The 26,396-nt window shown below is 40.0% G+C and overlaps 1 protein-coding gene across 1 annotated transcript in view; it reads left to right on the forward strand.

Moving 5' to 3' along the window:
* Nucleotides 1-26,396, forward strand: part of cacna1c (calcium channel, voltage-dependent, L type, alpha 1C subunit) — a gene marked incomplete at both ends in the record, with an annotated part of 184,278 nt that overhangs the window by 138,314 nt on the left and 19,568 nt on the right. The window contains 23 exons of the mRNA XM_083999993.1: nucleotides 4,245-4,335; nucleotides 7,454-7,480; nucleotides 9,628-9,788; nucleotides 9,942-10,015; nucleotides 10,144-10,295; nucleotides 10,526-10,727; nucleotides 10,962-11,082; nucleotides 11,347-11,461; nucleotides 12,132-12,258; nucleotides 12,368-12,437; nucleotides 12,599-12,731; nucleotides 12,864-12,993; nucleotides 13,947-14,006; nucleotides 14,242-14,348; nucleotides 16,987-17,074; nucleotides 17,170-17,277; nucleotides 17,363-17,415; nucleotides 17,506-17,652; nucleotides 17,812-18,013; nucleotides 18,611-18,769; nucleotides 18,908-19,018; nucleotides 21,968-22,051; nucleotides 23,010-23,093. Coding sequence (XP_083856119.1) covers nucleotides 4,245-4,335; nucleotides 7,454-7,480; nucleotides 9,628-9,788; nucleotides 9,942-10,015; nucleotides 10,144-10,295; nucleotides 10,526-10,727; nucleotides 10,962-11,082; nucleotides 11,347-11,461; nucleotides 12,132-12,258; nucleotides 12,368-12,437; nucleotides 12,599-12,731; nucleotides 12,864-12,993; nucleotides 13,947-14,006; nucleotides 14,242-14,348; nucleotides 16,987-17,074; nucleotides 17,170-17,277; nucleotides 17,363-17,415; nucleotides 17,506-17,652; nucleotides 17,812-18,013; nucleotides 18,611-18,769; nucleotides 18,908-19,018; nucleotides 21,968-22,051; nucleotides 23,010-23,093 — 2,606 coding nt within the window. The remainder of the gene's footprint in view (nucleotides 1-4,244; nucleotides 4,336-7,453; nucleotides 7,481-9,627; nucleotides 9,789-9,941; nucleotides 10,016-10,143; nucleotides 10,296-10,525; nucleotides 10,728-10,961; nucleotides 11,083-11,346; nucleotides 11,462-12,131; nucleotides 12,259-12,367; nucleotides 12,438-12,598; nucleotides 12,732-12,863; nucleotides 12,994-13,946; nucleotides 14,007-14,241; nucleotides 14,349-16,986; nucleotides 17,075-17,169; nucleotides 17,278-17,362; nucleotides 17,416-17,505; nucleotides 17,653-17,811; nucleotides 18,014-18,610; nucleotides 18,770-18,907; nucleotides 19,019-21,967; nucleotides 22,052-23,009; nucleotides 23,094-26,396) is intronic.

Below are 26,396 nucleotides of genomic sequence, written 5' to 3' on the forward strand. Positions count from 1 at the left end.
TCTATAGTATGGGAACAAGTATGAGTCCATGTGATAATTTGTGTTTTCCAGTTTATGTATTTCAGCATTTTGTGCTGATTGAGAGTGCCTATTCATTTGTGCCCATCTGTGTGTGTGTTCGTCTTGCTGAGCCGTGCTCTCTATCCCCAGGTAAGAGTCATCGTTTTCAGTCTCTACGTGGAGCTGTGAAGAAAAATGCGGCTTTCCTTCGTAAGGCGTGTGCGTCTGTCTGCATGGTCCAGCACTAGTTTAAGACATACTGGGAACCCGACCCTAGATATGCAAGCAGACTGCAGCCTCTCTCCTCCTTTCCGCCCCAATCTCCCCCAATCTACCCCAATACCTCTTCTCTCTTCTCCTTTCCTTTCCTTCTCCCTCTGTCCCTTCTCTACACTTCTCCTCCCCCTGCACTGGAATAAGCATCTTTTTTCTGCCCCCTCCAGAGCTTTTGAGCTTAAGTGGACCGTGGCTGCCTCTCAATACTGTAAAAATGGTTAATTCTTGTTGTCTTCCTCACCCCATTCTGTAGACTTACTATTGTCCAATAATATAAAATAAAGGCCATGCATACAGTATTAATAATCTCTCTCATCGGAGACAGAGAATGGAGACACCAGTTACTCTCCCCACTGCTGTTTTGCATGTCTTCATTGTATTTACAGTGTTTCATGGCTCTCAACTTTAAATTATGCATAACTGAAATGGCAAGGACTTCCAGCACAGGAAATAAGGAGAGGAAACAACGTTACTGTTTTGAGATGAAGCCACTTTTCTCCTTCATAGGTCCATAGGAAAGGAAACGTTCGCATCTGCCTGACTTGTCTGAAAGAACAATAAGAGGACAATGTCATCACAGGAGACAGAGACTGTAGTGGAGTTAAATATGACAACTAAAACTTATGTAATATTTGTGATGTCATAGTCCTCTCCTTGTTGTTTCAGCTTCCTTTCCCGTAAACCCCCCTGAATGGTTGCTAGCCACGCTAGCTATGATAATAAAAGTTTATAGAAAAAAATACTTTTAATAACTTTTATCTTGAGCTTATTGTTATCTTCACCAGGCACTTGCCACACTGTTGAGTAGAAATGTAAAGTTGGTCTTCTTTTCAAAAGTACTTTGTACTGATAGCTTTGATGCTAACAGGTTTTAGCTGTAAATTTAATGTGACAAATGCCTTGTGAAGAAAACAGGACAAAATAAAATAAAAAACGACAGAGAAAAAAAAAAAAACTAATTCAAAATTTCCCAGCAGGCACGCAGCTGGCCACCAACGTCAGCAGATGATATTTGGTTGAAGGTTGCTAGTGAACAAAATTTTTATGTCAAGACGTCTAATGTCAAATTCAACTATGACAACATCTGATGTTGATATTTTGTTGTGTTGTTAAGTAACTAGACATCTAGTGCCTTCAAAATGTCTCACCAGTGCTGACATACAGTAGAATGACAACATAACATTTGTCACCCATGGAGATAAAACATCTGCTAAACATCAGCAAAATGTCATGTACTGTAAACATCGCAATGTCAGAAAGTTTCGTTTTTCTTCAGCTTTCATCAGCTAAAATGTAAGGTCTGTCTGACGTTACGTTAACATCTGCTGCCTGCTGGGCAAAGACTTTTAACAATGAATTTATGGTCATTTTGTGTTTGGGGTTTGGTGTTGGGCATTTTGACCGAGGTATCTGGAAAAGACTTCTGGAGATGATGGTATGGATAATAAATATCTGACTTAAGCCCTGGTTTAGTAGATAGACTGACCCAAAACAGATCTGTGCACAGGGACACACACACACATACACAGAATCTTTCTCTCTACTCCAGTGAATAACTCTATCGTCATTAAGTTCTATACATTTTTTGGAGATTGCTTAGAGACAGTGTTGTTGTTTAATGTTTTAACACATGTCAACATTGTTAAGAATGAATGAATCCCTCTTTCTGCTGACAAAGTGTGACCCTTACCGGTTTTCTATCATTCTCTTCCTCCCTGCTGCCATTTCTCCCTCGCTTTTCCTCCATCTCCTTCCGTCTCTCCGTGTCTCTGGTCTTTTGGGTTTTACTCTAACAATAGGTATTAAACTAGTTCAGAGCTCCATTGAGGAGGAGGCACAAGGCTGGTTTTATATTTGAAATGCCTTGGCCTCAGGAGAGACCGGAGGGGCCGTTGAGTGCTTTTAACTAAGAGGCACAGCAGCAGGTGACACAATGTCGATGTGAGGGAACACACAGCTGCAGACGCCTTAATGTTAACACACACACACAAACACACATCATCCTGATCTCCACTACACTGAATTCATCCATCACCTGCCAAGTGTCAAAGTGTCACCGGACTCGCACACTGTTCCCTCTCAGTTGCTTATGTTATCTAAGTGCTCACATGCCGGCTCAAGTTTCATCAATGGTGTTAAATTTAGTGGGAATCATAACTCATAAATTTGCAGGAAGTCTCTTTTTGAATCTGGGGTGGACCACAAAAAATATGAGAATGCTGTATTGTAATTGTGACTGACTGATTCCCCCTTTTAACGTTGGGTGACCATGTGCATGCTGAGAGACACTTTTGCTCGCTTTTCCTTGCTTTCCTTGATTTGTTTGACCCAGCATCATCTTTATTTAAAGTCATATAACTTGTATCAAGGGTACATTTAATCTTTTTATGTTTCTTTTTAACTTTTTTTTTTCTTAATTTTGCCATTCTTAGATTTCTCCATCTCTGAATCTGCATGAAACACTTAAAAATCACAGTAGGAATGCATCAGGGCCAGTGCCAGGGTTGGAGAATTACATTACATTTCCAGACTAGCTCTGTGTTTTCAGTTTCATCTTTGGGGGAATATGTTTAACTCTTCCAACTTTGTCAGTAAGTAAAAGAAGATGTTTCGAGTTTCAGGGCAAATCCCCTCTCATGTTTCCTGGTTTCATTCTAAGAGCTGGTTTGTAACTGTTTTTTTTTTGGTTTCCAACATTGGATATCTTATTTTAACACGAGAGACATTGAGATTCATGTGCAGTACCTGACTCTGGTGTTACAATAAGTGTTTGAGGTGACAGTGAAGGGAGCAGCTCATTCCCGCAGGCAGGCAAAGACTGACAGAAGCAATAAAAAGCAATGTATCACTTCATATCAGTCTCTCAGCCAACCATCCCCACATTCACCCCTTGTCTTCCTCTCTATCCATACCTCCCTCTATGCATCCATCATTCCCTCCTGCTGTTCCCCCGTTTTTCAGTCCATTTTCCCTCCTTTTCCACTTTAACACTTTTCCATCCTTAACTGACACTTAATATTACTCCTGTCCTTCCTCCGCAGCAGCCTCTACCTCCATCTTCCCGCCCTTCATCCTGCCATCCTTACGCATCATTACACTTGTCTTTAAATAAGGACAAAGTGACACATTTGCAGCCTCCTTGTGACTTCATAAAGAAAGAAAGATCAGGCTCGGCAACCATAATACCTGTTTACACATCTGAAAAAAAGATCTTTAGAGCATGGAGATGATTTTCAGATGTGTGTGTTGACATAAATGCTGCCAGAATTAAAGTTACTAGACTGAATAGAGAAGAAATTAATATCCAGCAACAACATTTGAAGACCTAAAGACTGAAATCTACATCATGTTTTTGCAAAAGGGTTTTGTTTAGATTTAGTTCACCCATTGTTTAGGTATTCTTCAGCTTAAGAGTTGAAACCCATCCTAATAGCTGTTGCAGAGGTTGCGTCTCAGGATCCATAACGGGTAAATATTGCTAGTGTGGCAACTTGGTGGGTAATTACTTTAGGTGCAAAATTTGGGAATGGCTTCACTGACCCGAGGGTATGAGTTTAACAGTGGGGTTTAATTAGTCGGATCGGACAGTGCTGACTTGTGAATCCCTACATGTCCACAGCATCTTTTAATTAGTGTGTACTGTATATTGGGGAAAGATAAATGCTACATTTTTTGTAAATTATCATTTCATAAGCTATCCAGACAGTATACAGTCCCTCCAGAAAACTGGACTCACTTTGTAGCAATCAAGTGTGTATGTACATGTAGGTGCTTGATAATTTGTCCACAACATCATGAGTTCAAGGTTTAGAAAGAACAAGTTCCACAAAAAGAAGCAGCACTAGACTCGTAGGATGTACAAGCCATTTCTCTGTCCTGTTAATTCATCTCTCTCTTTGTTTCTTCTTCCTTCCTCCTCTCTACATCTGTCGTCTTTTTCTCTGCCTCTGCTCCTTTCTGTCTCTCAGTGAGCATGCCAGCCAGTGAGAATGAATCAGTCAACACAGACAACGCCCCCGGGGGAGATGTGGAGGGGGAAACCTGCTGCACCCGGCTAGCGTAAGTACCTCTCTCTCTCCTTCTCTCTCTCTCTCTCTCACACACACACTTCTTCTCCTCCCTCTTTCCCTCAGCTCTCCTCAGTCACCTTCTGCCAAGCCCAAGGATGAACTCTATCGTGCATCTTTCCTGTGTTAGCCACAGTACAAGTGGCTCAGCCTCCCTCTATCCCTCACTGATCTCACTAAGCCCGACCTCTGTCTCACCAAACTCACTGAGGTCTAGAGAAATTCATGCACCAACATTTTTTTTAAAAGAGGGAAGCAGAGAACAGTAACAGCGGGTTGTCATCATACTACAAAACTGTTGAATTTTTAATAGAAAGAACTTGGGTGAATCTGAAGAGACAGCTGCTCCCAGAGGTGCTCATTTTCATTTTCAAAGCCAATGAAAGGACTTTTATTTTTCCTCAAAAATGCGTGACCTGAATGAGACTGTAGGTCAGACCAAGACGGGGCCGTAGTAGTGGAGCAGCCCCCTTTATTTGCTTTTGTCTTATACTACAACAAAATCATGATTATTGATCTTTTTAAACAATAAAAATATCTGGTGTTGCTTGTTTAGTACCTACTGTAGGACTGCAGGACTGCTGTTTCCTGAAGGCATCCCATGTTAACAGAGTAGGAAATTAGAAAGGAGCCCATCAGGAGGGCAAAGTGCTTGTCCAATCATGTGGTACAAGGAAATTCCAGATGTCACTTGGGATCTACCAAAATGTAGAAAAGCAGGACATCTACATCTCATCTAATAGTAATCCCACTTCCTGTCTCTCCCTCTTTTCCTGCTCTCTCCCTCCTTCATGTGTTTTCTGGCGAAGTGCTTTCCTCCTCCCCAGTGGGAAGCTCGTGAACAGCTGACTCACTCGCTCTCCTTTCATTTTTTTTCTCTTTACATTATTCAAACAAGTGCGTTGCTTTCTTTCTTAGACACGAGGCCGCGCAGGAGCCGTGACCCCAGCGGGGGCCCACTTCAGCGCACACCACCCAAACACACCTACATACAAAACCGTGCATCACTTGTGTTGAGTGAAGAAGAATAGAGCCGGGTAGAATAGAGAACGGCACAATGTAAAATGGACAATTTAGAGGTGAAATCATGCTGAACCACAAACACTCAGAGGAACAGTAGAGCTGCTGCTGCTGCTGCTGGCCACACTTGGATGACACACTGTTGTTCATGTACTCTCGCTGTCCATCTGTTACTTTGTCTTTTGCTATGTTTGTTTGTTTGTTTCTTGTCAGACCAAAACGAAAAGAATAAAAAAGAATATGGCAAAACATTACAGTATAACAGACAGTAATGAAGCAGTAATTATATGGTTTGATTATTCATTTGTATAATGTATGTACAGTATATCTCATAATATGCAGGTAATATTTTGAATTGTATAACATTATAATATTTATATTAACTAAATGACTAAAACTAAATAGTCACTGAAAATTTAATTCAATTTTCCGGACGCACACTTTTCATTTCATTATAAGCAATAAATGGGAATAGTTGGTAAAAGTTCCATCCATAAATCCTAGTAAATTATATATATATATATATATTGTCAGCTTGTGTACCAGCAAACACCTTGTTGCTGTGCAGGGTCTAATCGTTTCATTCATAATTTATAAACTGCTGTGGAATAAAGTTCATTTGAAAAATGTGCTCAATAGGTCTAACAACATCAGTCTTCCTTTTCACTTCCCCACAGGAGCTTTAAAATGAACACTTGCAAGTTCCAGTTTTACAGAAACAAATGGATTCATAGTAATCTGACTGTCCACAACCTAGACTAGATATACAGTACAAGCCCTCGTCCGATTGCACCCAGTTCGACTGGGGGCATTTGCTTGCACTATAATGGTGATAAGACTTGAGACTTTCAGTGTTTGTCAGTTCTTCTTCACATCGCTATGGAGACAGACCTCGGGGTAGGAGCTACTTCGGCACCCGCTGATCTCATAATCGAGACGGACACATGGAGAGAAGCGACGTGTGTACTGTCAGCCTCCATATCCACCCAGTCAGTCATTTTATTCTTTCATTCAGTCAGTCAGTGACTCATTTCATCGCTTCAGTCATTCGGTCAGTCAGCCGATCAGTCAGCTGGTCAGAATCTGCTTTTACAGACAAAACTAGTGCGCAGTTTCGCACAACAGTTCCCCAAAGGGGACGTCATTGTTTCCATGTGACACTGCAGAATCACTCAAATTAAATTCAGTTGCAACACATGGGGGCTATAAACACTAACACTAGACTAATAAAGGCATAACTGCACAGAAATGTGGTTATTGCTCTTACGTATTCACTAGATATTTGCATTAGTTTGTTCTCATGGTCAAGCAAACAGCTCCAGCCTATAAACTGTCCAGCAAGTGGTGGATTGTGCCTTTAAGTCATGAATTCAACTGATAATCAAATCATTTAATGTGACCACAACAGAAAAATGATTTGATATGTTGTGGATGGAAATGTCCACCATGAGAACTTCTCTTCTCTTCTCTTCTCTTCTCTTCTCTTCTCTTCTCTTCTCTTCTCTTCTCTTCTCTTCTCTTCTCTTCTCTTCTCTTCTCTTCTCTTCTCTTCTCTTCTCTTCTCTTCTCTTCTCTTCTCTTCTCTTCTCATGTCTTCCATAATCTCCTGTCCTCAGTTCTTTATGTACTTCCTTCTGTTACAGTGGTGAACAATCAACAGACATCTTTTTTCTATTAATACGTTGTGTTTTTTCACACCAGGGTTGATTGGAGAAAATCCAAACTCACAGTGTTATTTCTTTTGACTGGATGCCACTGTCTACATGTTTGCAGGGGGTGATTTGTTCAAAAGAAAAGAAAAGATTCTCGTGATGTCCACTATATTTTACCCAAATCTGTCACTTTTTTTTTTTTAGCAAACATGCTCTTTGATCTATTTGCAGTTCACAAAATGAATTGTATTTGAAAAGTGCAGTAAATACAGGATGCACACAACTAAACTGATCAAAGAACAAATTTGCTAAAGCATTTGTGATAATGAGGGAGGCCACTCCCCTTTATCCCTCTCAAATCACCCCTTTCATGTTGTGTACCTGTCTATATGTGTGTTATGTGTGTGTGTATAATCCATTTTGTTTTTTGTGTTCCAGAAATAGGATCTCCAAATCCAAGTTCAGGTTAGTACATGTTGTTTACCATGGTCTCTTACACTCACCTGCTCTGTCGTCTCCTCTGATGTGGCATTTGTGCGGTCACTGGATGTGTGTTTATTTGTGTGTATGTGGAAGTCACAGACAAACAGACAAAGCATTAGAGACCCCTGACAACTGAGTGTTTAATTAGAAGATCAATACCACTCACATGTCTGTATGAATATGACAGAACAGACAGGAGCTGGTTAGATACTGGATATGTTGTGGTGCTGTCAGGCTTTTTATTTCCTGGGTGCAACAACTTCCTGGAAGTTAAGCTGCTTTTCTACCTTAGCTAACCAGTTGTTGCCTGCTTGCTTCATATCTACATGACAGATGAGGGTGGACTTGATGTTCTTATCTAAGTCCAAAAAAAGAATACGCGTCATTCTCAAAATATCAAACCACTCTTTTAAAGTGAATTGATCATTGACGTGTTTTGTCTTCTAAAAGGACAGAATAAATATTGTCTATGCTTAGGACCAATTACTGCACCACTGGAAGGTCAATCAAGATGTTACTAACCACTAACTAAAGCCATAACAAAGACAAAGACGGTTTTTATTGTTATTGTTATATGCATGTCCGCTGGTGTTGTGTTGTGAGTCACGTCTCATGTAACATTCAGTGTGTGCATCATGGCAGAGGCCGCTGTGTGCCATAACTGACTCCAAACAGCCCTCACAAACACACACTCAGAAAAGAGGAACACTGGTAAAACATGCATGTGGTCCAGAGGGAGACGACTTCTTCCTGACTTGTGCTGATTTGTTTTTAAAAACTAGATTTTTGGCAGCTAGAGAACACGACAAATCTTCCTGCAGCTCCATTATGTTTGTGGTGGTGATCGAAAAGATTGCATACACATAATAGATAGACACCTACATAAATACATGTATATAGCTGAAGAGGTTTGTTGTGGTTTACTTAGCTCATTTGAATAGAACATGATAAATACATTCATTGAAAAGTGTGATACAGTATTTATTTGTACTATGAGACTACTCTTGGGCGGTTGTTCAGTATACTTTTCCACTTTGCTTAAAACCGGGCTATTATTAACAGATTATTGCCTCCTCATTAACCTTTAAGGTAATTTGGAGCAAATTCTTGTAATTACATGATGCCATTGTCACACCGTACTTGTAGCAGGGGGGTCGTACTGCACCTGTATTTCTACATGTGAACTAACAGCACGAGTGGTTTTATTAGATTCCTCCCTCAAAAGGATTATACATACAAAACATTAAGATATAATACTCTAAGGAGAGATTCATGCTTCACAAGTTACCGTCTTCACTTGTTTTGATTTCGTTTACTGAGCAAATTATGACAATTATGATGATCCACAGTCATCAAATCATTTGTACATGGGTGTATTTAACGTATGGTAGGACCCACTAAGTGCAGTGTGTGGCGTAGATGTGACAGCGAGACGTGAAGCCGGTAATTACTGGATACTTTTTCAACAGTTCAGGGCAAGAAAAGTGCAGCACAGAACGACATGTTGAATTGTCCATAGAGAAAAACAGATGTTTTTGTTATGCTAAGATGAACCACTGCTTCCTTTTGAAGCATGAATTTCTATTCAAGTGTGAATCACAATTTAACACATTTCACTTTAAATTTGTCCCTTCAATCATTTTGTAAGAATACGTGTTTCTATTTGGGTTTTTTTTTTCTTCTCTCAAATGGTGCATATCTCATTTGGCAACAAAGCTCGTCATATAGGCCTCTCTGTGGTGTGAAACGTCTTTGAGGATGACTAACTCTGTTCCACAGCTCTGCTCTCAAACAACAGACTACCACAGACCGAGGGGTGATGTCATCACTACTCTGAAGACAAAACTAATTGACTTTTTTTGTCTCTTTCTCCTCGGCTGTTTGTTTTTCACTCTATTCTTCACTTGTTTCCTTTGATCATTCTATGTTTTTTCTTATTTCTTCTCGTATGGGCACTGGCTCTTCCTCTATTTCCCTTCTTTCCTTATCTGCCTGTCTATATTTCATCCATCCCTTGCCCTTGAATTGTTCTTCCTGCCATCTTTCCATCCCTCCTTTCCCCTCACCCTGCCTCCGACCCTCCCACCTCTCTTTCCTCACCTTTCCATCTCTCCTCCTCTCCCTCTCAGTCGATACTCTCGAAGGTGGAACAGACTGTGCAGGAGGAAGTGCCGGGCGGCGGTCAAATCGCAGGTTTTTTATTGGCTGGTCATCTTCCTGGTTTTCCTCAACACTCTGACCATCGCCTCTGAACATCACCAGCAACCTCAGTGGTTAACTGATGTACAAGGTGTGTGAGCACAGCGCACGTACAGTACACACAGACACTGACATGTCTGATCTGATAAATTATTCACCTTTTTCATCTTCCATCGCTGTCAGCTCAATTTTTATTCCACCCTTCTCCTTTGTGCCTCCTCTCCTTTTCTTCCCCTCTCCTCAGACATAGCTAATAAGGTGTTGCTAGCACTCTTCACTGGTGAGATGCTGTTGAAGATGTATAGTCTGGGCCTACAGGTAGGAGGATACTACACAGTGTTATTTGTGAAAAACCACTCAATTCTACTACTCTCAGACAAATGTAAACTCCTGATTTCTGCTTTCCACTTCTTTACCATCTTCATCTGCCCCCTTGCTCTTCACAGGCGTACTTTGTGTCGCTCTTCAACCGCTTTGACAGCTTCGTAGTATGTGGAGGAATTCTGGAGACCATCCTGGTGGAAACCAAGATCATGTCTCCCCTCGGCATCTCTGTGTTACGTTGCGTGCGCTTACTACGAATCTTCAAAATAACCAGGTGAATTAAAACATTCACTTGAATCTATGTTTTTCTCGTAACATTGTTTTACCCAACTCTTCTCTGGATGGGTTATTTTATACTTGCAGGAAAGATAGAATGCTATTTGACCTTATAGGTCTATTTGTAAAAGATAAAGTGTGATAAAAAAATAGGCCTTTTAACACTTTTATTTCAACATATATTTCTTTCATAGAGTTCAGTGTTTTAACATGATGTCTCTCCCCCAGATACTGGAACTCACTGTCCAACCTGGTGGCCTCCCTGCTTAACTCAGTTCGCTCCATCGCTTCCCTGTTGCTCCTGCTCTTCCTCTTCATCATCATCTTCTCCCTGCTCGGCATGCAGCTGTTTGGGGGAAAATTCAACTTTGATGAGACCCGGCGCAGCACCTTTGACAACTTTCCCCAGTCTCTGCTCACTGTGTTTCAGGTAATGGTGAAGTAAAGTTTACTGCTTTACTCCGTTGTTGTCTTTGTTCTGCTGCTGTTTCCTATTCCATTTTACTTTATGTTCAATTCTCAGCCTGTATCTATTGAATAATGATCTTAAGATCTTCATTTGATCAGTACAAAGAAGTTATTTATACTACAGAGAATGAAATGAAATGAAAAGTTTCTTTATGCCAACTTTTGCTCCGTTTGTTTCTCTCCTTTCACTTCACAGATCCTAACAGGAGAGGACTGGAACTCTGTGATGTACGACGGTATCATGGCGTATGGTGGGCCGTCCTTTCCTGGCATGTTGGTCTGCATCTACTTCATCATCCTCTTCATCTGCGGAAACTGTATCCGACCAATACCACAATATATATTTGCATGACATAGCTACACAGGAGTCTAAGTGATGTGAAGCCTCTTTAAGAAGGAGGATCTGTTCTGCATTGGTGCATTTACAGTTGTAGTACTGAGTGTTTCTGCTTAAGCAGCTGAAGCAGGGAGTTGAGGGTCTCTCGGGTGCAGAAAGGTTCTTATCCTACAAGGATTGTTTGCAGCCAACCTCTCTGATTCGATTGGTCAGCAACATCCTTAACTTCAACCCCTCTGAACAGATATCCTACTGAATGTCTTCTTGGCCATCGCTGTCGACAACCTGGCAGATGCTGAGAGTCTGACATCAGCCCAGAAGGAAGAGGAAGAGGAGAAAGAGAGGAAGAAACTGGCCAGGTAAAAGCAGAAACAGCAAGTTAGCTGAAGAAAAGAAAACATGTCTGTGTCTGGCAAACATCAGTGACTGGTAGGGAGACAGAGAAAGAAAGCATCAAGGGAGCGTCTTATCTTACAGCCTCCTGGATAGGCAGCGATGCCCAGAGGTATTTTAGGATGCTGAAATCAAAGTACTAAAGATGCTAAACAATTAGGCCATGACTGTATTATTAGATTTTTAAGACAGCCTGTCATTTCCCCGCTTTGCTTTTCTGTCTAAACCAATTTTATTGTGTAATTTTAGCGTCTCATTGCCTGCAAAGGTAATTTGTCGGTAACGGTAATGTGAGATTTTAGTGCAGCCGAGGAAGATAGTGTTCCCTTCAGTGGCACAAATCATTAAACGTCTCCTTCTTGGTTACAACCTGTATTGATCTGAGGAAAAAGTGTAATCGAAAACAATAATTTGCCTGTCCACTATCCTCATGGTTTGCTTATTACAGCCCAGCCTCCCTCTGTGATTGAAATACATGCCATCATTGAAAATGTGGCATTTTATAAAGTGTTTATTTCATCCGTGCCGTGTTTTTTTTTTATATGGGGTTCAATAGAAAACAGTGGATTTACATGGGCTAAGTCCACAAGGGTTAGGAAAAAAGGGAAAGGTTCAATGCGATGGTCTTTTCTCCAGGCTCGCCAGTCCAGAGAAGCGTCATGACAACGAGAAGCCGCCTCTGGAGGAGGAGAAGAAGGAGAAGAAGGAGAAAATAGAGCTGAAGTCCATCACGTCTGATGGAGAGACCAACACTGCTACTAAGGTACACACCAAACTAGAGATACTACGTACGTAGGTGCACTCATGAGGACGTTCTGTACGTTTTTAGAGAAATTGAACAGATTAACACCTGAAATACTGTCACTCAGCAGATCAACATGGACGACTATTGTGGAGATGAGAGTGAAGAGAAGAATCCATATCCTGCAAATGATTACATAGGTAACCTACAACATAGCCAAAAAAGTATGAAGGAGGGAATAGGTAATTGAGTAAATTAATTAAATTTTTAAATTTTAAGTTTTATTTTGCCAGAACCAAGAATTTCTACCTTTTCTCATCACTGTCCTCCCCCTGTGTTTCTTTTTCTTGGTGTTGATCAGGAGACGATGAGGACGATGAGCCAGAGATGCCGGTGGGCCCGAGGCCCCGGCCACTCTCCGACGTCCAGCTGAAGGAGAAAGCCGTTCCCATGCCCGAGGCCCGAGCTTTCTTCGTCTTCAGCCACACCAACAAGTAAGAAAACATGATACTACTGCTTTTTTTCCTGCTTCTACTGTATATCTCCATATTTTTTGCATCAAGAGACTCAAATATAATTGTCTCACTCTTTCTCTGTCTACCTGTGTTTTTCTCTTTGTTTTCTAGATTCAGGGTTTTTTGCCATAAGATCGTCAACCACAACATCTTCACCAACCTCATCCTCTTCTTCATCCTGCTCAGCAGCATCAGTCTGGCAGCAGAGGACCCGGTCAAGGGTGACTCTTTCAGAAACAAGGTGAAAAACAATGAATGCAAATTTAAACACAGTATACATACACATACATTAGAGCGCAGAGAGAACCCTGTAGCCATCATTAGTTGCCCACACGCATACTGTGCTAACTGGATTATTTCTTACAGCAACATATAGAGGAGCCAAAGCTTATTGTGACTGGCCTGTTACACTTAATGAGATTTCTTCCAGAGTACTGTAACTGTGATTAACTTCATGTTAAGAAGATGTGAAACGCCTGTTAAACCATGCAAAAACTACGGTTAAAAAAAAAAAAAGTATCCCTCTGGCTTTTTGTTCACCAACATTTTAACCAAGAACATTTATTAATAGTTAATAATGTTGTATTTACACAAACAACTATCTCTGGACTCTAAGCCTCAAAGTATAAGAAATTATGTCTATTAATTTCTATGCTACATGACGCCTGTGTCATCAGCCTCAAACTCAATAACATGGACTGTTTGTCTGTATACAGGACACTGTATGTCCGCACTGTAGTTGTATGCATCACTATATGTTGTTTACACATTGATGTCCTTATGGCTGTAATTGAGTTGCAGTCTGTAGCTGTGAACTTCAGTGAAATACAAAGACTGTGTGCCTTTGTGTGCTGCATCTGCTTCTGTACTTTGCTTCTTCCCTCAGTAAGCAAGACAAATCCCCCCCTGGCTAATGAAGATCCGTTTTAATGTATTTTCCATGGAAGGCTGCTGTGTATTAGTCTGCTTAATTAACCTTCATCTTAAACCTTAATGACATAATTCATCCTGTTTTTCAGACTCTGTTTTGTTTTCAAAGTCTAATTCAGTCTAATCAGAATTCATTATCCTTTGACCTCGACCTCAGCAGTATTATTTCAGTATGTTTTATCAGTCATCATGAACCATATCTTCACGGTTGATCATATATTTTTGTATGGTGGTTTTAAACAATGCTTTCTTTTGTATTTCCAGATTTTGGGCTATGCAGACCATGTCTTCACTGGACTCTTCACCATAGAGATCATTCTAAAGGTAGTGTTTGATATTTATGATGTAGGATTAGTGGCTTACATCAACATTTGTGCGCTACAGTATTTATTCGCTGTAAATTCATGAGGCCCAAACCTTTTTAAAACTTGTGCTGTCAGAAGTTTCCTCCTCACATTGGCAGATAAGACAAAAACTGAGAACTATTTGCAGATAATATATAACCCTGTATGTGTATGTGCAGCACTAAGCTGTGTTTTTGTTTTGTTTTTAATTTTAGATGACAGCCTATGGAGCCTTCGTCCACAAAGGTTCATTCTGTAGAAACTATTTCAACATCCTGGACCTGGTGGTGGTCAGTGTGTCCCTCATCTCCTCTGGAATACAGTGAGTGCATTACAATGCTCTGGTCAAATGCATGCATTACACTGTTTTAATTTCTTTTTTTCTTTCTTTCAATTTATTAGTATTATAATCAAAAGTTTTGTGCATTTAAAAAAAAAAAACCTAAGCAGTATTAGCGCAGCCCACAGGGACGTGAAATATTCTAGGTTATTATATGTGAGAAATCAAATCGGCCAAATAGTGACTACTGCATGACGTACAGTCCAAGTGCACACAAATCAAGTAAAGTGGCTAAGTGGGGAAAATGTTTTCATTAGTAAATTGCCCTATGCTTCACACTTCTCTCTATTCTCTAACAACTTTACACTTCATTACTCCCAATCCTTTCTCTCACGGTGATGTTTATTAAAAATGTTCTCTGCTTCTTGTAGCAAATAACTCATTGAAATGCTTTGATATCGCTGATGTTTAATATGCTATACCACACTCTCTGTCTCTAATTCTTAATAGACTAGACTTCTCGACGTAAGTCCATATTAGTCCGTATTAATACCCCCTTTAACAGACCTTCACTTTAAATGTGCACAACTGTCACACTTTTGAGTTGGTATTTCTACGGCCTTGGAGAGTTCAGTCGAAGTCTCCTTCAAAAGGACGTTATAGACACATGCAGTTTGTCAGGACTTTACTGAATAGATAATGAATGGGCTGGTTCTTATTAGGACCACGTGATATTTCTTTAAAACAGATGCATGCCAAAACGTCTCTTAAAATCCAGCAGTATGATGGATTTGAACAGGAGAATATGTTTCTTAGAGTAAATTAGCCTGGATCCTTTAATACTGAGGTGACATATCTTATCCAATTAATGGTAGGAAGTGTCTTCATATGTTCCTTGTCATAGATTTGGGAGCTAAACGGACCCAGTTTTCATATTTCTGGTTAAAGTGAACTCTCCTGGGCTATAGAAATGACATGAATGCTAAAACTCAGTTGTTTTCGCCCGTTAAAGGTAGTGAATGAGTGGGATTTTTCTTGAACGATTCGCAGTCAAATTGATTGTGACGGTGCTGCATCTGGAGGCACCTGCAGGGGGTTTATTTGTTTAATTATTTAGCATATCTTCCCTGTGTTTTACTATTATTACTCCCCATGAATTAAATATCTACCTAATTAAGTATATACATCTTGCTTGTCTACTTGTAGAAAAGCTGTAAAAGCAAATACCTTAGATAATAGAAGTCATACTGGATATATTCTATTATTATTACAGATTAGTTATTTGTGTTGTCACATAAGCATCAAATATTGCTAACCAAAGCAGACAGAACCGTGACAGCTTGGCCATAGTAAATCCAAAGTATATGTTTTTAAAAGTTACATTTAAAATTCAGTGGAGATCTGTCTGGCCTGTAATGTATCAGAAACACATCCTCACAGCTGATTTGACTGTGATATGTTGCTGAAAACATCCCACTCCACATGAACTACCTTTAACTGCCCTTAAACTTTACCTTCCTGTGTAAAAAGGTGCGTAACGGATCTTTTCCTTACTGTCTGTTTAAAAAGTCAACACAGAGTGTCACTCCCTTTAAATCACTCCCTTAACCATCTAAAAGTCACCCCCTTCAATGGATACACTGACATTTTGAATCCGTTTTTTTCCTTCCACCTTTGTCACACTGTGGGGAAAAGGTTCATGTATTTGTTCTTCCGTTAACTGAATGACTGGTTTTCTCACTTAAAGTAAATGACGCTGACAGGTAAGACGTCCAGCCTGTTAAATACAGACGTCAAGCAGTAAGAATTACATTCGTGCTGCCTAGTTCAGATTGCCGAAGAACTAATGTTGAAGCTTTTTCTAGACATTTACAGTAAAATTCAAAATGTCAAGGTATTCATTTGATTCCTCTGTTTTGTATGCAAAACTTTTCTTTTGATCCTCTTCTCTTAAAAGGTCACACTCTTTGACCTTTGGCTTGTACTGTACTGACACTCTCTTACAGCACAATAATGTCCTATTTGCTTGTAAATGTCTCTGTCTTCACTTGTGTCCATTTATCATCTGTATTTATGTGTTTGTGTGTTGTACTTGATCATTTTTACAAAACATATTTTGTAGGGAATTTATAGAGGTTGTGGTTACTGATGCTGTACAAAATCTGAGTCTGAATCATTTTTCTGTAGTATATAATTCATAATGTAGGCTAAACATGATTATCATCACTTTTTTTTCCAGACACCTAATTTAAGCAGTATACAAATATTTTTTAACTTCTGATCCTACGTTAAAATTTAGATTTTATTAATTATGTAAGAGTAGTTTTGAATACGTTTACCTGTGCTTATCTTTACTGAGAATGAGTTATTTTCACTTAATCATGCCAGATTCTTGTCTAAATGTTTTCAGCATTACATATATCATATTAAGACTGACATGTGATTTTGTTGCTGTTTACTTGTACTTGTATCATTTGAATTTACTTTTGCTTGTGAAGATTGTGTGTCTTCATCTCCACTGTACTGTATGTGTTGAAAATCTTTAACACAGATGCTTCCAAGAGATTCCTAAAGTGTGTGTTTGGTTCCAGTCTTGTATATACCATGTGTGTCCTAATGGTAAAATGTGTGTTTAATGATATTGGCAGGTTCGGTAGTTTAATCCAGTTGTGTCTTGCAGGTCCAGTGCAATTAATGTGGTGAAGATCCTGAGAGTCCTGCGAGTGCTCAGGCCACTAAGGGCCATCAACAGAGCCAAGGGGCTGAAGGTTAGCACAAAAAACACACATACAAAGGAGACACACACACACACACCAACACACATATTGTACACTCACTGTCGTTTTCCTTGTGTGTTTTCCAGCATGTAGTTCAGTGCGTGTTTGTGGCGATCAGGACCATCGGCAACATCGTCATCGTCACCACATTACTTCAGTTCATGTTCGCCTGTATCGGAGTGCAGCTCTTTAAGGTAAGAGGAGGTCAGAGGGCACAGCTGGCATCATCTTTTTTTCTCTTTACTTAATAGTACTAACATTTCTACGTTTTTCCATCAGGGCAAGTTCTTCTCCTGTACTGACAGCTCTAAACAGAATCAGGCAGAGTGCAGGTAAGAGATCCCTCCTCCACATACACACACACTCATTAATTTCTTATAGGCCGAACAACTGGATGATACAATATGTGTGTGTGTTTGTAGGGGCTCCTACATCATGTATAAAGACGGCGACGTGGGGAAACCTGAAAGAGCCCTGAGATTGTGGGAGAACAGTGAATTCAACTTTGACGATGTCCTGCAAGGCATGATGGCTCTGTTTGCTGTCTCTACCTTTGAGGGCTGGCCAGGGTGTGTGTCTACATACAAACACAACACATACAATTTATATTGTTTATATACATCTTTGGTATCGTCTCCTAACATTACAGCGTTTCACTTTTCTTCTCCCCCTCTCTTACTGTTTTAAATTCTCAATGGATCATCCCTCTTCCTCCTGTCTGTCCTCAGGTTACTGTACAAGGCCATAGACTCTCATGCTGAGGACGTCGGGCCTATCTACAACTACCGTGTGGTTATCTCCATCTTCTTTATCATCTACATCATCATCATCGCCTTCTTCATGATGAACATCTTCGTCGGTTTCGTCATCGTCACGTTCCAGGAACAAGGAGAACAAGAATATAAGAACTGTGAGCTGGACAAGAACCAGGTAGTGTCCATGGGGTTTTTACATGAAGAGTTTGTGCTATCCTTTGCTCTGTGTGACTCCAGTTCTATGCTTTTGTTAAGCAGCTAAAGAGACCTGAAGTGTGAGTTTTAAGGTTACAGTAGAAGATGGAGCGACTCTGCTGTTCTGACTGAAGTGTGAAAGTCATTTTGTCATTCACGAGGCACAAGGGAGAAAGAATGGAGGCCAAGGCAGCGAGGCTGAGGCATGGCAGAATCTGGAGAGGCTGAACATGAGTTTTAGGGGCTGAACTACTTCAGGAGCCCAGCCAGGAGGGAGCTGCAGCAGTTCAGACAGAAGATGAGACTAAAGCTTCAGGGAGGAGCTAGGCCAAGTCCCTGCATCTGTGTTCTCTGCAATGATCCATGTCTCAGAAAAAGGATGGAAACGTAGACAGAGGATAGGAGAATAGTCTGGGATGGAAAAGGCTTTTGTTAGTCTGCCAAAAGACACTTCTACAGATTTTCCTGTAGAGGCTCACTGTGGAAGAGTGATGGAGACTTGGGAAACGGATTTGAAGGAAAATGTCAGTGTTTGTGCATATTCATATGTGTGTGTGAATGTGTGTGTGTATCACAGCGTCAGTGTGTGGAGTACGCGTTGAAGGCACGTCCACTGCGCCGCTACATCCCTAAGAACCCCTACCAGTACAAGGTGTGGTACGTGGTTAACTCCACCTACTTTGAGTACCTGATGTTCACACTCATCCTTCTCAACACCATCTGTCTGGCCATGCAGGTGAGAAACACATTTATTAGGAAATTCACAGAAACACACTTAAAATGGGGAAATACTACAATCACGGCACCTCCTGTAAAACTACTGCTCCGTGTGCACTACTCAGGTGTGTGTGTGTATGTGTGTGTGTCTTTGCAGCATCATGGACAGACCCCAAAGTTTAATGATGCCATGAACATCCTCAACATGCTCTTCACTGGGCTCTTCACTGTGGAGATGATCCTTAAACTGATTGCCTTCAAACCAAGGGTAGGTCCACTACTCTCTAACTGCAGGGTAGAATAACAGTATAGTGCATTACAATAGACGACAGTAAATAAGAGTTATAATATACATATCTATGTGCTGGTTACTACTAGTAAAAACCAGTGGAGGAATAGAGGAGACACTTCACAATCACATTTATTGCAGATAACTGCTTACTGATGTTGCTCTGTTTATTCCTAATCCCTTTTTGATTTCCACCAGATGGTAATTACGATACCATGGATGTAAAACATGATTAGTGGACGACATCATGTGGTTTTTAATCTCACTGCTCCCTTGTTACCCTGCTGTTGTTGTGAACTACATGTAGATGTGTGGGTGTACCGGTCCAATCATAGAACTTCTTGGTGCATCAGCTATTTAAACAGTAACAGATGGAAACGCTTCCATCTTCTGCAGCAGAGTAAAAAAAGAAAAGGAAAATCCTTGGACACAGTCACATGTTATATTTTTACTCTTATCTCTATCAGGCCACATCACAGGTAGTGATTCAGAGGATGATTGCTTACAGATTATACTGAAGCAGACAGCAATGACAAAAAACTCTATACTTAAGCTCACTGTATGGATTCTTTAAAACACCAAAGTGAGCTAAAGAAATATGACGGTAAGATCAAACCAACTGCTAAGGGTAATCTTTCTCTTCCTTTTTTAGCCTCTCCTTTAGGATACCTAGCAACAGTGCCATAGACACTTTTACACTTTATGCTCATTCGAATCAGTTCAGTTTTAAACACTTAATTCACACCAAAAATATTATTTTTGGTCTGAAATTATAGTTTTCTTGATTTTATAGTGTGAAGTTAATTGCTGGAATGTAGTTGTTAGAATTAATGAATGTCATCCACAAAAATATCAGTATGTGAGCCAATGATTTCTAACTACTAATTAAAACTTAATTCTTTTGTTTTTCTAATTAGCTCCAAAGTCCAAATCATGTTCTACAAAATGTGCCATTTTATTAGGATGGATGAAAGATGATTATCTTTGAAAGTAATTATCTACTTAGACCATTTAGTCCAACATAATGCATGTCGTCTGCAATGTACTGTATGCAGATCCAGTCTGAATGAACCTGCAGAAAAAACCTGCAGGACGACTTTTAGGGCTTGGGACCTGACATCATGCGTTGTTTATGTAATGTTATGCAGTGTTTACATCAAGTAAGGCTGCTTTAGAGGGCCAGAGTTGTGAAGGCAGTTCTTTTTTTAAGTGAACATGCCAGGGTTTCTGTAGAATAAATAAACACACTTGAATCTTGTCTATGGAACACCATGACGACATGTTCCCAAGCCACCGAACGATGCTAATGAAATTAGCTTATTATATCAAAAACACTCGATTGCGTGTCCAATTGAGGATGTACTGTACCTTGATGTCTGTGGTTTGTCTTTGATCAACTCTTGCTTTAAGCAGCCGTCACTCAGAGAGGAGCGGCTCATTAACACTTTTACTTCTCAGGTATTACAACTGTGAACATAGGGTACACCTGGAATCAGCGCCAGTAATACTGATTCTGTGCTGAAAATTTGTGCTAATGCATTTGACTTTTGAACAAGTTTCAGTATCTCTGTCTCTGCCATGGAATAGCAGCAGTAACAATGATTTACCATTTTTCCCCGGGTTTCACTGTGTCATTTGGTTTGAATGTTTGAGTATTTCTGTAATGTATCTCTTACTGGTGCCTAATTCCTGAATAACCTCATTTGATCATGTCCTATGTAATCTTAATCATTTAATGCATACATCAGCCTTTGGATACTAATGCTCTGTGAGCTCTGTTTCACTAATGGCTAACTCTGGTTTTTACATTAATATTCTGACACCTGAAAAAATACATTAAAGAGTTTAGATTTTTATGATGATGTCAGGTGATGAGACTCAAAATAGATCAGTGAGACTGATCTTCTCTCAGCATCTTTCTCTCTGCTCCAGTTTGAGTTTGAGTATAGAACTGAATAGGATTTGTTGTTGTGTAACCACTTAATGCTTTTTTTGTGAAAGTTATACAGTTATTCTTAGGTTTACTTTGCATAGAACCGGTGTAAAACTAAGAAGTAGAGGCCTCGCATTTCATTACCCAGTTATCCTCTTAATTTTCCCTGCTTTAACTTCCGACATTCCTCCAATCTCTTTGCATAGCATTGGTGCAAACATGGGCACATCATTAGCTGTCCTAGGCCAGTGATAAAAATTCAGAGAGTGCTATTGGAAAACAATTAGCCCGAATCTGAATGAGATGTAATTTATTTTAGAGTGTATGGAAATCTCTCTGAGAGGCCATGTGCCAGGCCGGCTTGGCTGTCATTCCAGGCTCACTTAAGTATACTCAAGCAAGAGTGTCTACAGTAGGAAATAACAGAGTCCTAGCTTCATTATAACTTTCTCAGATGCAGCCATTTCTATTTACAGTACAGATGGTATCATTTTATTCTACCAGCCGAAAAAAACAACAACTGTGTTTTGGCCTGAGGCTGTTTTTCATAAATGCTGACTTTGTAGCACGGCTGATGATGAATAGCCCCCAATAAGTTAAGTAAACAAAGTGACCTTTGATTATAATTACTGCCACGGCGTTGCAGAATCACCTTAAGATGCAGGCGGAGGACTGATATCTGAACTGATATCTACAGTAACAGCTCATCATTAACAGAGCAGGGACTCCAGCTGCACTTGATGAACAGTCAGAGTAAAGGAAACAAGTTGATTCTCTTCATTAGAATTAAAAATCAAATGTATCCTTCCGTGTATTGTTTCATCAAGCACGGCTGATTTCTCTATTAACTGGGTGTAACTGTACAACCTCATACCACCTTAATAGGGCTGCGAAGTGGCAGCAGATGTTGTTTTCCTTCTAACCTACCTTTCTTGCCCCCCTCCCCCTTCCCCCCCTCCTCCTCCTCCTCCTCCTGCTCACCTCATCCTGTGTAGGGGTACTTTAGTGATCCCTGGAATGTGTTTGATTTCCTCATCGTAATTGGCAGCATAATAGACGTCATTCTCAGTGAGATCAACGTAAGTATGATGCCCACTTTCACTCTCCTTGTCTTTCTCCCCTCTCTCTCTCTCTCTCTCTCTCTCTCTCTCTCTCTCTCTCTCTCTTTCTCTCTCTCTCTCTCTCTCTCTCTCTCTCTCTCTCTCTGTCTTGTGCCCTCTTACTTCCTCTAAATCTTTCATTTCCGTCAGCTCTCCTCTGTGGCTCCTCTGTGTTGTGCTGTCTTTCCTCTTCATCTCCCTCTCCCTCTCTCTCTCTCTCTCTCTTTCTCTTCTTTGTCTGCCTTCACTCTCTCTCCCTCCTCCTCGTCCTCCTTCTCTTCCTTCATCCTTAAATCCAAGATGGCCGCTGCCACTCAGGGGACCCCCTCAGCCGCAAAAGGTTGCTGAACACGAACAAGCTTCTTCCTGGGTTTGATAAAACGTAGAGGCAACATAGGCAGGGTTTAGCTGTGAACACAGGGTTTCTGTCTTCGTCCTCCTTCCTCACAGTAACTCAAATGTTGTTGGGTCCTTGATTTTTTTTTTTCCCCCTACTTTTTGTCAGACTGTGACATGTCCTCAGGTTTGATTCCCTAACTAACTGAACTAACTCACTGACCAATCATAAACAGCCTTACACGCCTTTTCATTTTTCTAACTGCAGCAACAGGGGCATTTTTTTTGTTGTGATTGTGTTGCAATTTGTTCTTTACTGTTGTACTTGTTGTTGACATTTTCCTCTCATGGATAAGCATGACCGATCGCCGCTGCTCTTCTTCTGCTGTCCATCTCTTTCAGACTGCAACTTCTTTTCTTTTTTTGCCGTTTAATTTTGTTGATTCTTTCCCTCCTACTAAAAACTCCAGTGCTCATGTATATAATATTTTTTATCTTATTTTTCTCCTCTCTCCTTTAATTTCTGTTCTTTCCATTTTTTCAATGTCTTATGTTCTGTCCTTTTTTCTGTTGTTTTTCTGTTCTGTCCACCCCTACGCAGCATTATTTTGTTGATGCATGGAACACATTTGATGCCTTGATAGTTGTGGGTAGCATTGTTGACATAGCGATCACTGAGGTTAACGTAAGTAGTCCAACTCCCTCCCTCCCTTCCTGCCTGCCTGCTCTGCCATTCCCACACACACAAACAGACCAAGCACCGATACCCATCTCGCATGCTTTCAAATGATTAGGAAACTTCAGCTGCACAACATTTGAACTTAAGAGATGGCTGAATAAGTCTGGCAAGGAAAAGTGCCAGATGTAGCGCAATCAAAACAGATCAGAGTCCCCTCCAAAGGGTTTGTTTAATTTAAAGCATATGAAAAAACAAATCTTTATAGTTTCTTCCCTCAACATCTCAATTCCTTTTTACGTGGTCCAAATTTGTCCTTACATCATGTTATACATTTAATGATTTTAACAAAAGAGGCAGTAAAACTCTTTATTTCCCACAATATTCTTCCCTTCACTGGCCTCCACCTCATCACTTGTTTTCTATTCAACAGTGTAATGAGGCTGCAGATCAAACTTTCTTTATTTTAATTACTAGTGTTTTGTTTCCAATTTCTAATATTTGAAACTGCTCCAGATGGGTATTCATGCTTTGGTCTGCTGAGCATCAATAGCATCAGAAACTATTGCATTTGTCAATAGAACCTATTGCATTGTCTCAGCACTGGGTTTGGTTTCACATTGGGTTTATTTGATCTTTTATCACTGCCAAAGGGGATAGTGTCCATTCCCCTGGCATGATGGACACTGTATAGCATGACGGATGTAAAGGTGGTATATCCAGGCCTGCTACTAAATAAAATGTGGTGTTTGAAATTTATTGCTGTTTCAGAAAAGATCCACATTTCTGGAAACACCATTTTTGGACAATGGCGTTTTAGCCGAGAAACTTTAAATTCCAATACAAGGAAAAATACAAGTTGCTGTTGCACTTTTTTGGGGGAGGTTATTTTTGTCCAACAATAGCATTGTGCAAACATGGGGAACAATTTGATCCATAAATGGATTTACTCAGGACCCATGAAATTTATGTAAATGTATGTATGAATTCATTTATCATCGACGTGAAGGCCCTATGGTCAACAGTGGGGCTGAATAAGAATGAATATCCCAAACACAAGTCAAATGTTGAGTGTCTATCGTATTTACACTTCAGGGATAATTGGTGTTTTATTCATGTGATATTTAAAGCGCTCTTTGGCAGGAGAATAGTCTGAGAACCATGCAAAAATGAAAAGTGTGGCTGGGCAGAACTCCACTTCATTTTTAGCCTTAGAAGAAAATAATTTTGTTCTATGATTAGACTGGCCAAAGAGCTGAGTGTCACATTAAAATAAATTGTTCAGTAAATATTCTGTGACAGAGATTTTTGGAGGAAAGTATGTTATTTCATTCCATCTGAAGCCCCATCTTCCATCTGCAAAACTTTGAAGCACTGGTATCAAACATCCAGTAAAAACAGCTCAGAAAAGAAAATGTAAGTGTGTAGGTGTAGGTGGGGGCAGGTTTCTGCGAGTCGACTTTGATATACTGTCTGTGCTTCAGTTTATAAAGTATAATGTCACACATAGCAGTTAAAAAATACATCATTTCCTATCCCATGGATCATCTTCTAAATGTAGTAGTGTAGTGTTAGCTGTGAGGTATTATTTCACCACAAGATAAACTAAACCAGAATGATCCTGTAAATGTTTGACATTGCAAAAAATATGTTCTATCTTTCCAAGAAAGAAGTGACAGAATGAATACTTTATTTTATCTTCACCACTTAGCTTAGCATAAAGACTGGAAGTAGACTAAGCCTAAGATATCAGTCTGCTGGTTTCTGTGACACTGTGTGAGCAATTGTCTCATCTACTGTACTGTAAACCTCATCAATGAAGCAAATGAATACAATTCTCTGATTATGTCACATCTGTTATTAGTTAATTTATTTTGAAACTTATTGGGTTCAGGCTAAATGTATGTTTGGCCAAAATCCTCTCACAATCTCAGTTGTGAGTTTGCTGCTGGTTTGACTTGAGAACAGGAAGCACAGACAGGTTTTGCACACGGGTACACTGGTATGTTGCCCCGTGATGGAATGCGGTGTGTTTCACCTCCGACTGGTCAGGCATACAAATAAGGTTAGCGTATCCCAAGGGTGTATGAGCTTGGCACTTATTTTCGTGCCTTTAGAAGGAAGCTCCATTTGTCCCCATGAGAGGCTGACAAACCTACTTATAAACAACACTCTAAACTGTACTTGGATATTATATGTTTTATTCAGTTTGTATATCTAGTTACTGCAGGAATATCTTGTCGGGGGAATTTCAAATGTAACATAAAGGTTTATATTCTCCTGTTGCCTTGCAGACATTGAATTTATCTGATCTTGAAGCAAAGTATCGTTGTGTAAAGGGAGGGGAGACTACAAGGTTACATAAATATATTTATAGATTTAATTCTAACCCTTAGTAATGCTGATGATATTTAACCAATGATTGATTAGTGAAGATTATCCTGAGGTTCGTTGGGCCAGAGATATCCATCTTTGTCATCTATACAAGTCACTGACGTTGCACACTTTGGTTTAGAGTTTGCCTTTGATTTGGTTTGATTGATTTGGTTGATTGGTTTGCAGTTCTTTCTGAATGAGCCACTGTTTTTCTTTCTCACCTCTAACCTCAAGGCATGCCCCAAGTCTTTGTTTTTTCTTTTCTTCTTTGGTAGTTTTTAATGATTTGGGCGATGAGATGTCCAAGCTACCTTTTCTTTTTGTTATTTTTTCTCTCTCTATTTTAAGAAACCCTCCGCACTTCAATCCTGTGAGAACTCTTGACTGTTTTTGAAACTGGGGCCCTGTTACTTAAACATTTTAAATTTTAGCCTGCAACTGCATTTCACCAGGCACTAACGCACAGGGGAATGCTTTTTTAACTTACTGAGCAATGCAATTGGAAACTAATAGAAGCAGTTTGCCAACAACTAAAGCTTTTTTCTACTGCATTTCCTAAGTGCCCAGTGAAGTGCAGTAACAGGTCAGCTTTTAAAATGTTATCACTTTGCCTTTGCTAAATATTAAATGGGCAAAATATCTTGTTTGAGTGCACCCACTTTCGCTGCTCTGTTGGGTGCCTGTTGACTTAGATTAGCTGCATTTCTTTGTGGTCATCGAAACAGAAACACGTCGTTAATCCTGGTCCTCTAATTCTCCCCAGCAACCTGCGGGTGCTTCTTAAACCTTGTGTCGTCTTCTTTTACATTTTTTGGTTTTGGTTTGAGTAGAAGTAGTGTGAACAGATTGGTAGTGGTTTGCTCCGAGCTGTGTCTTGCAGACGATGCCAGTATGGACTGCATCTATTTCTTCTTTTTTCTTTCTCTGTCTTCGGAA

Source organism: Trachurus trachurus (genome assembly GCF_905171665.1).
Source record: "Trachurus trachurus genome assembly, chromosome: 23".
Classification (NCBI taxonomy): Eukaryota; Metazoa; Chordata; class Actinopteri; order Carangiformes; family Carangidae; genus Trachurus; species Trachurus trachurus.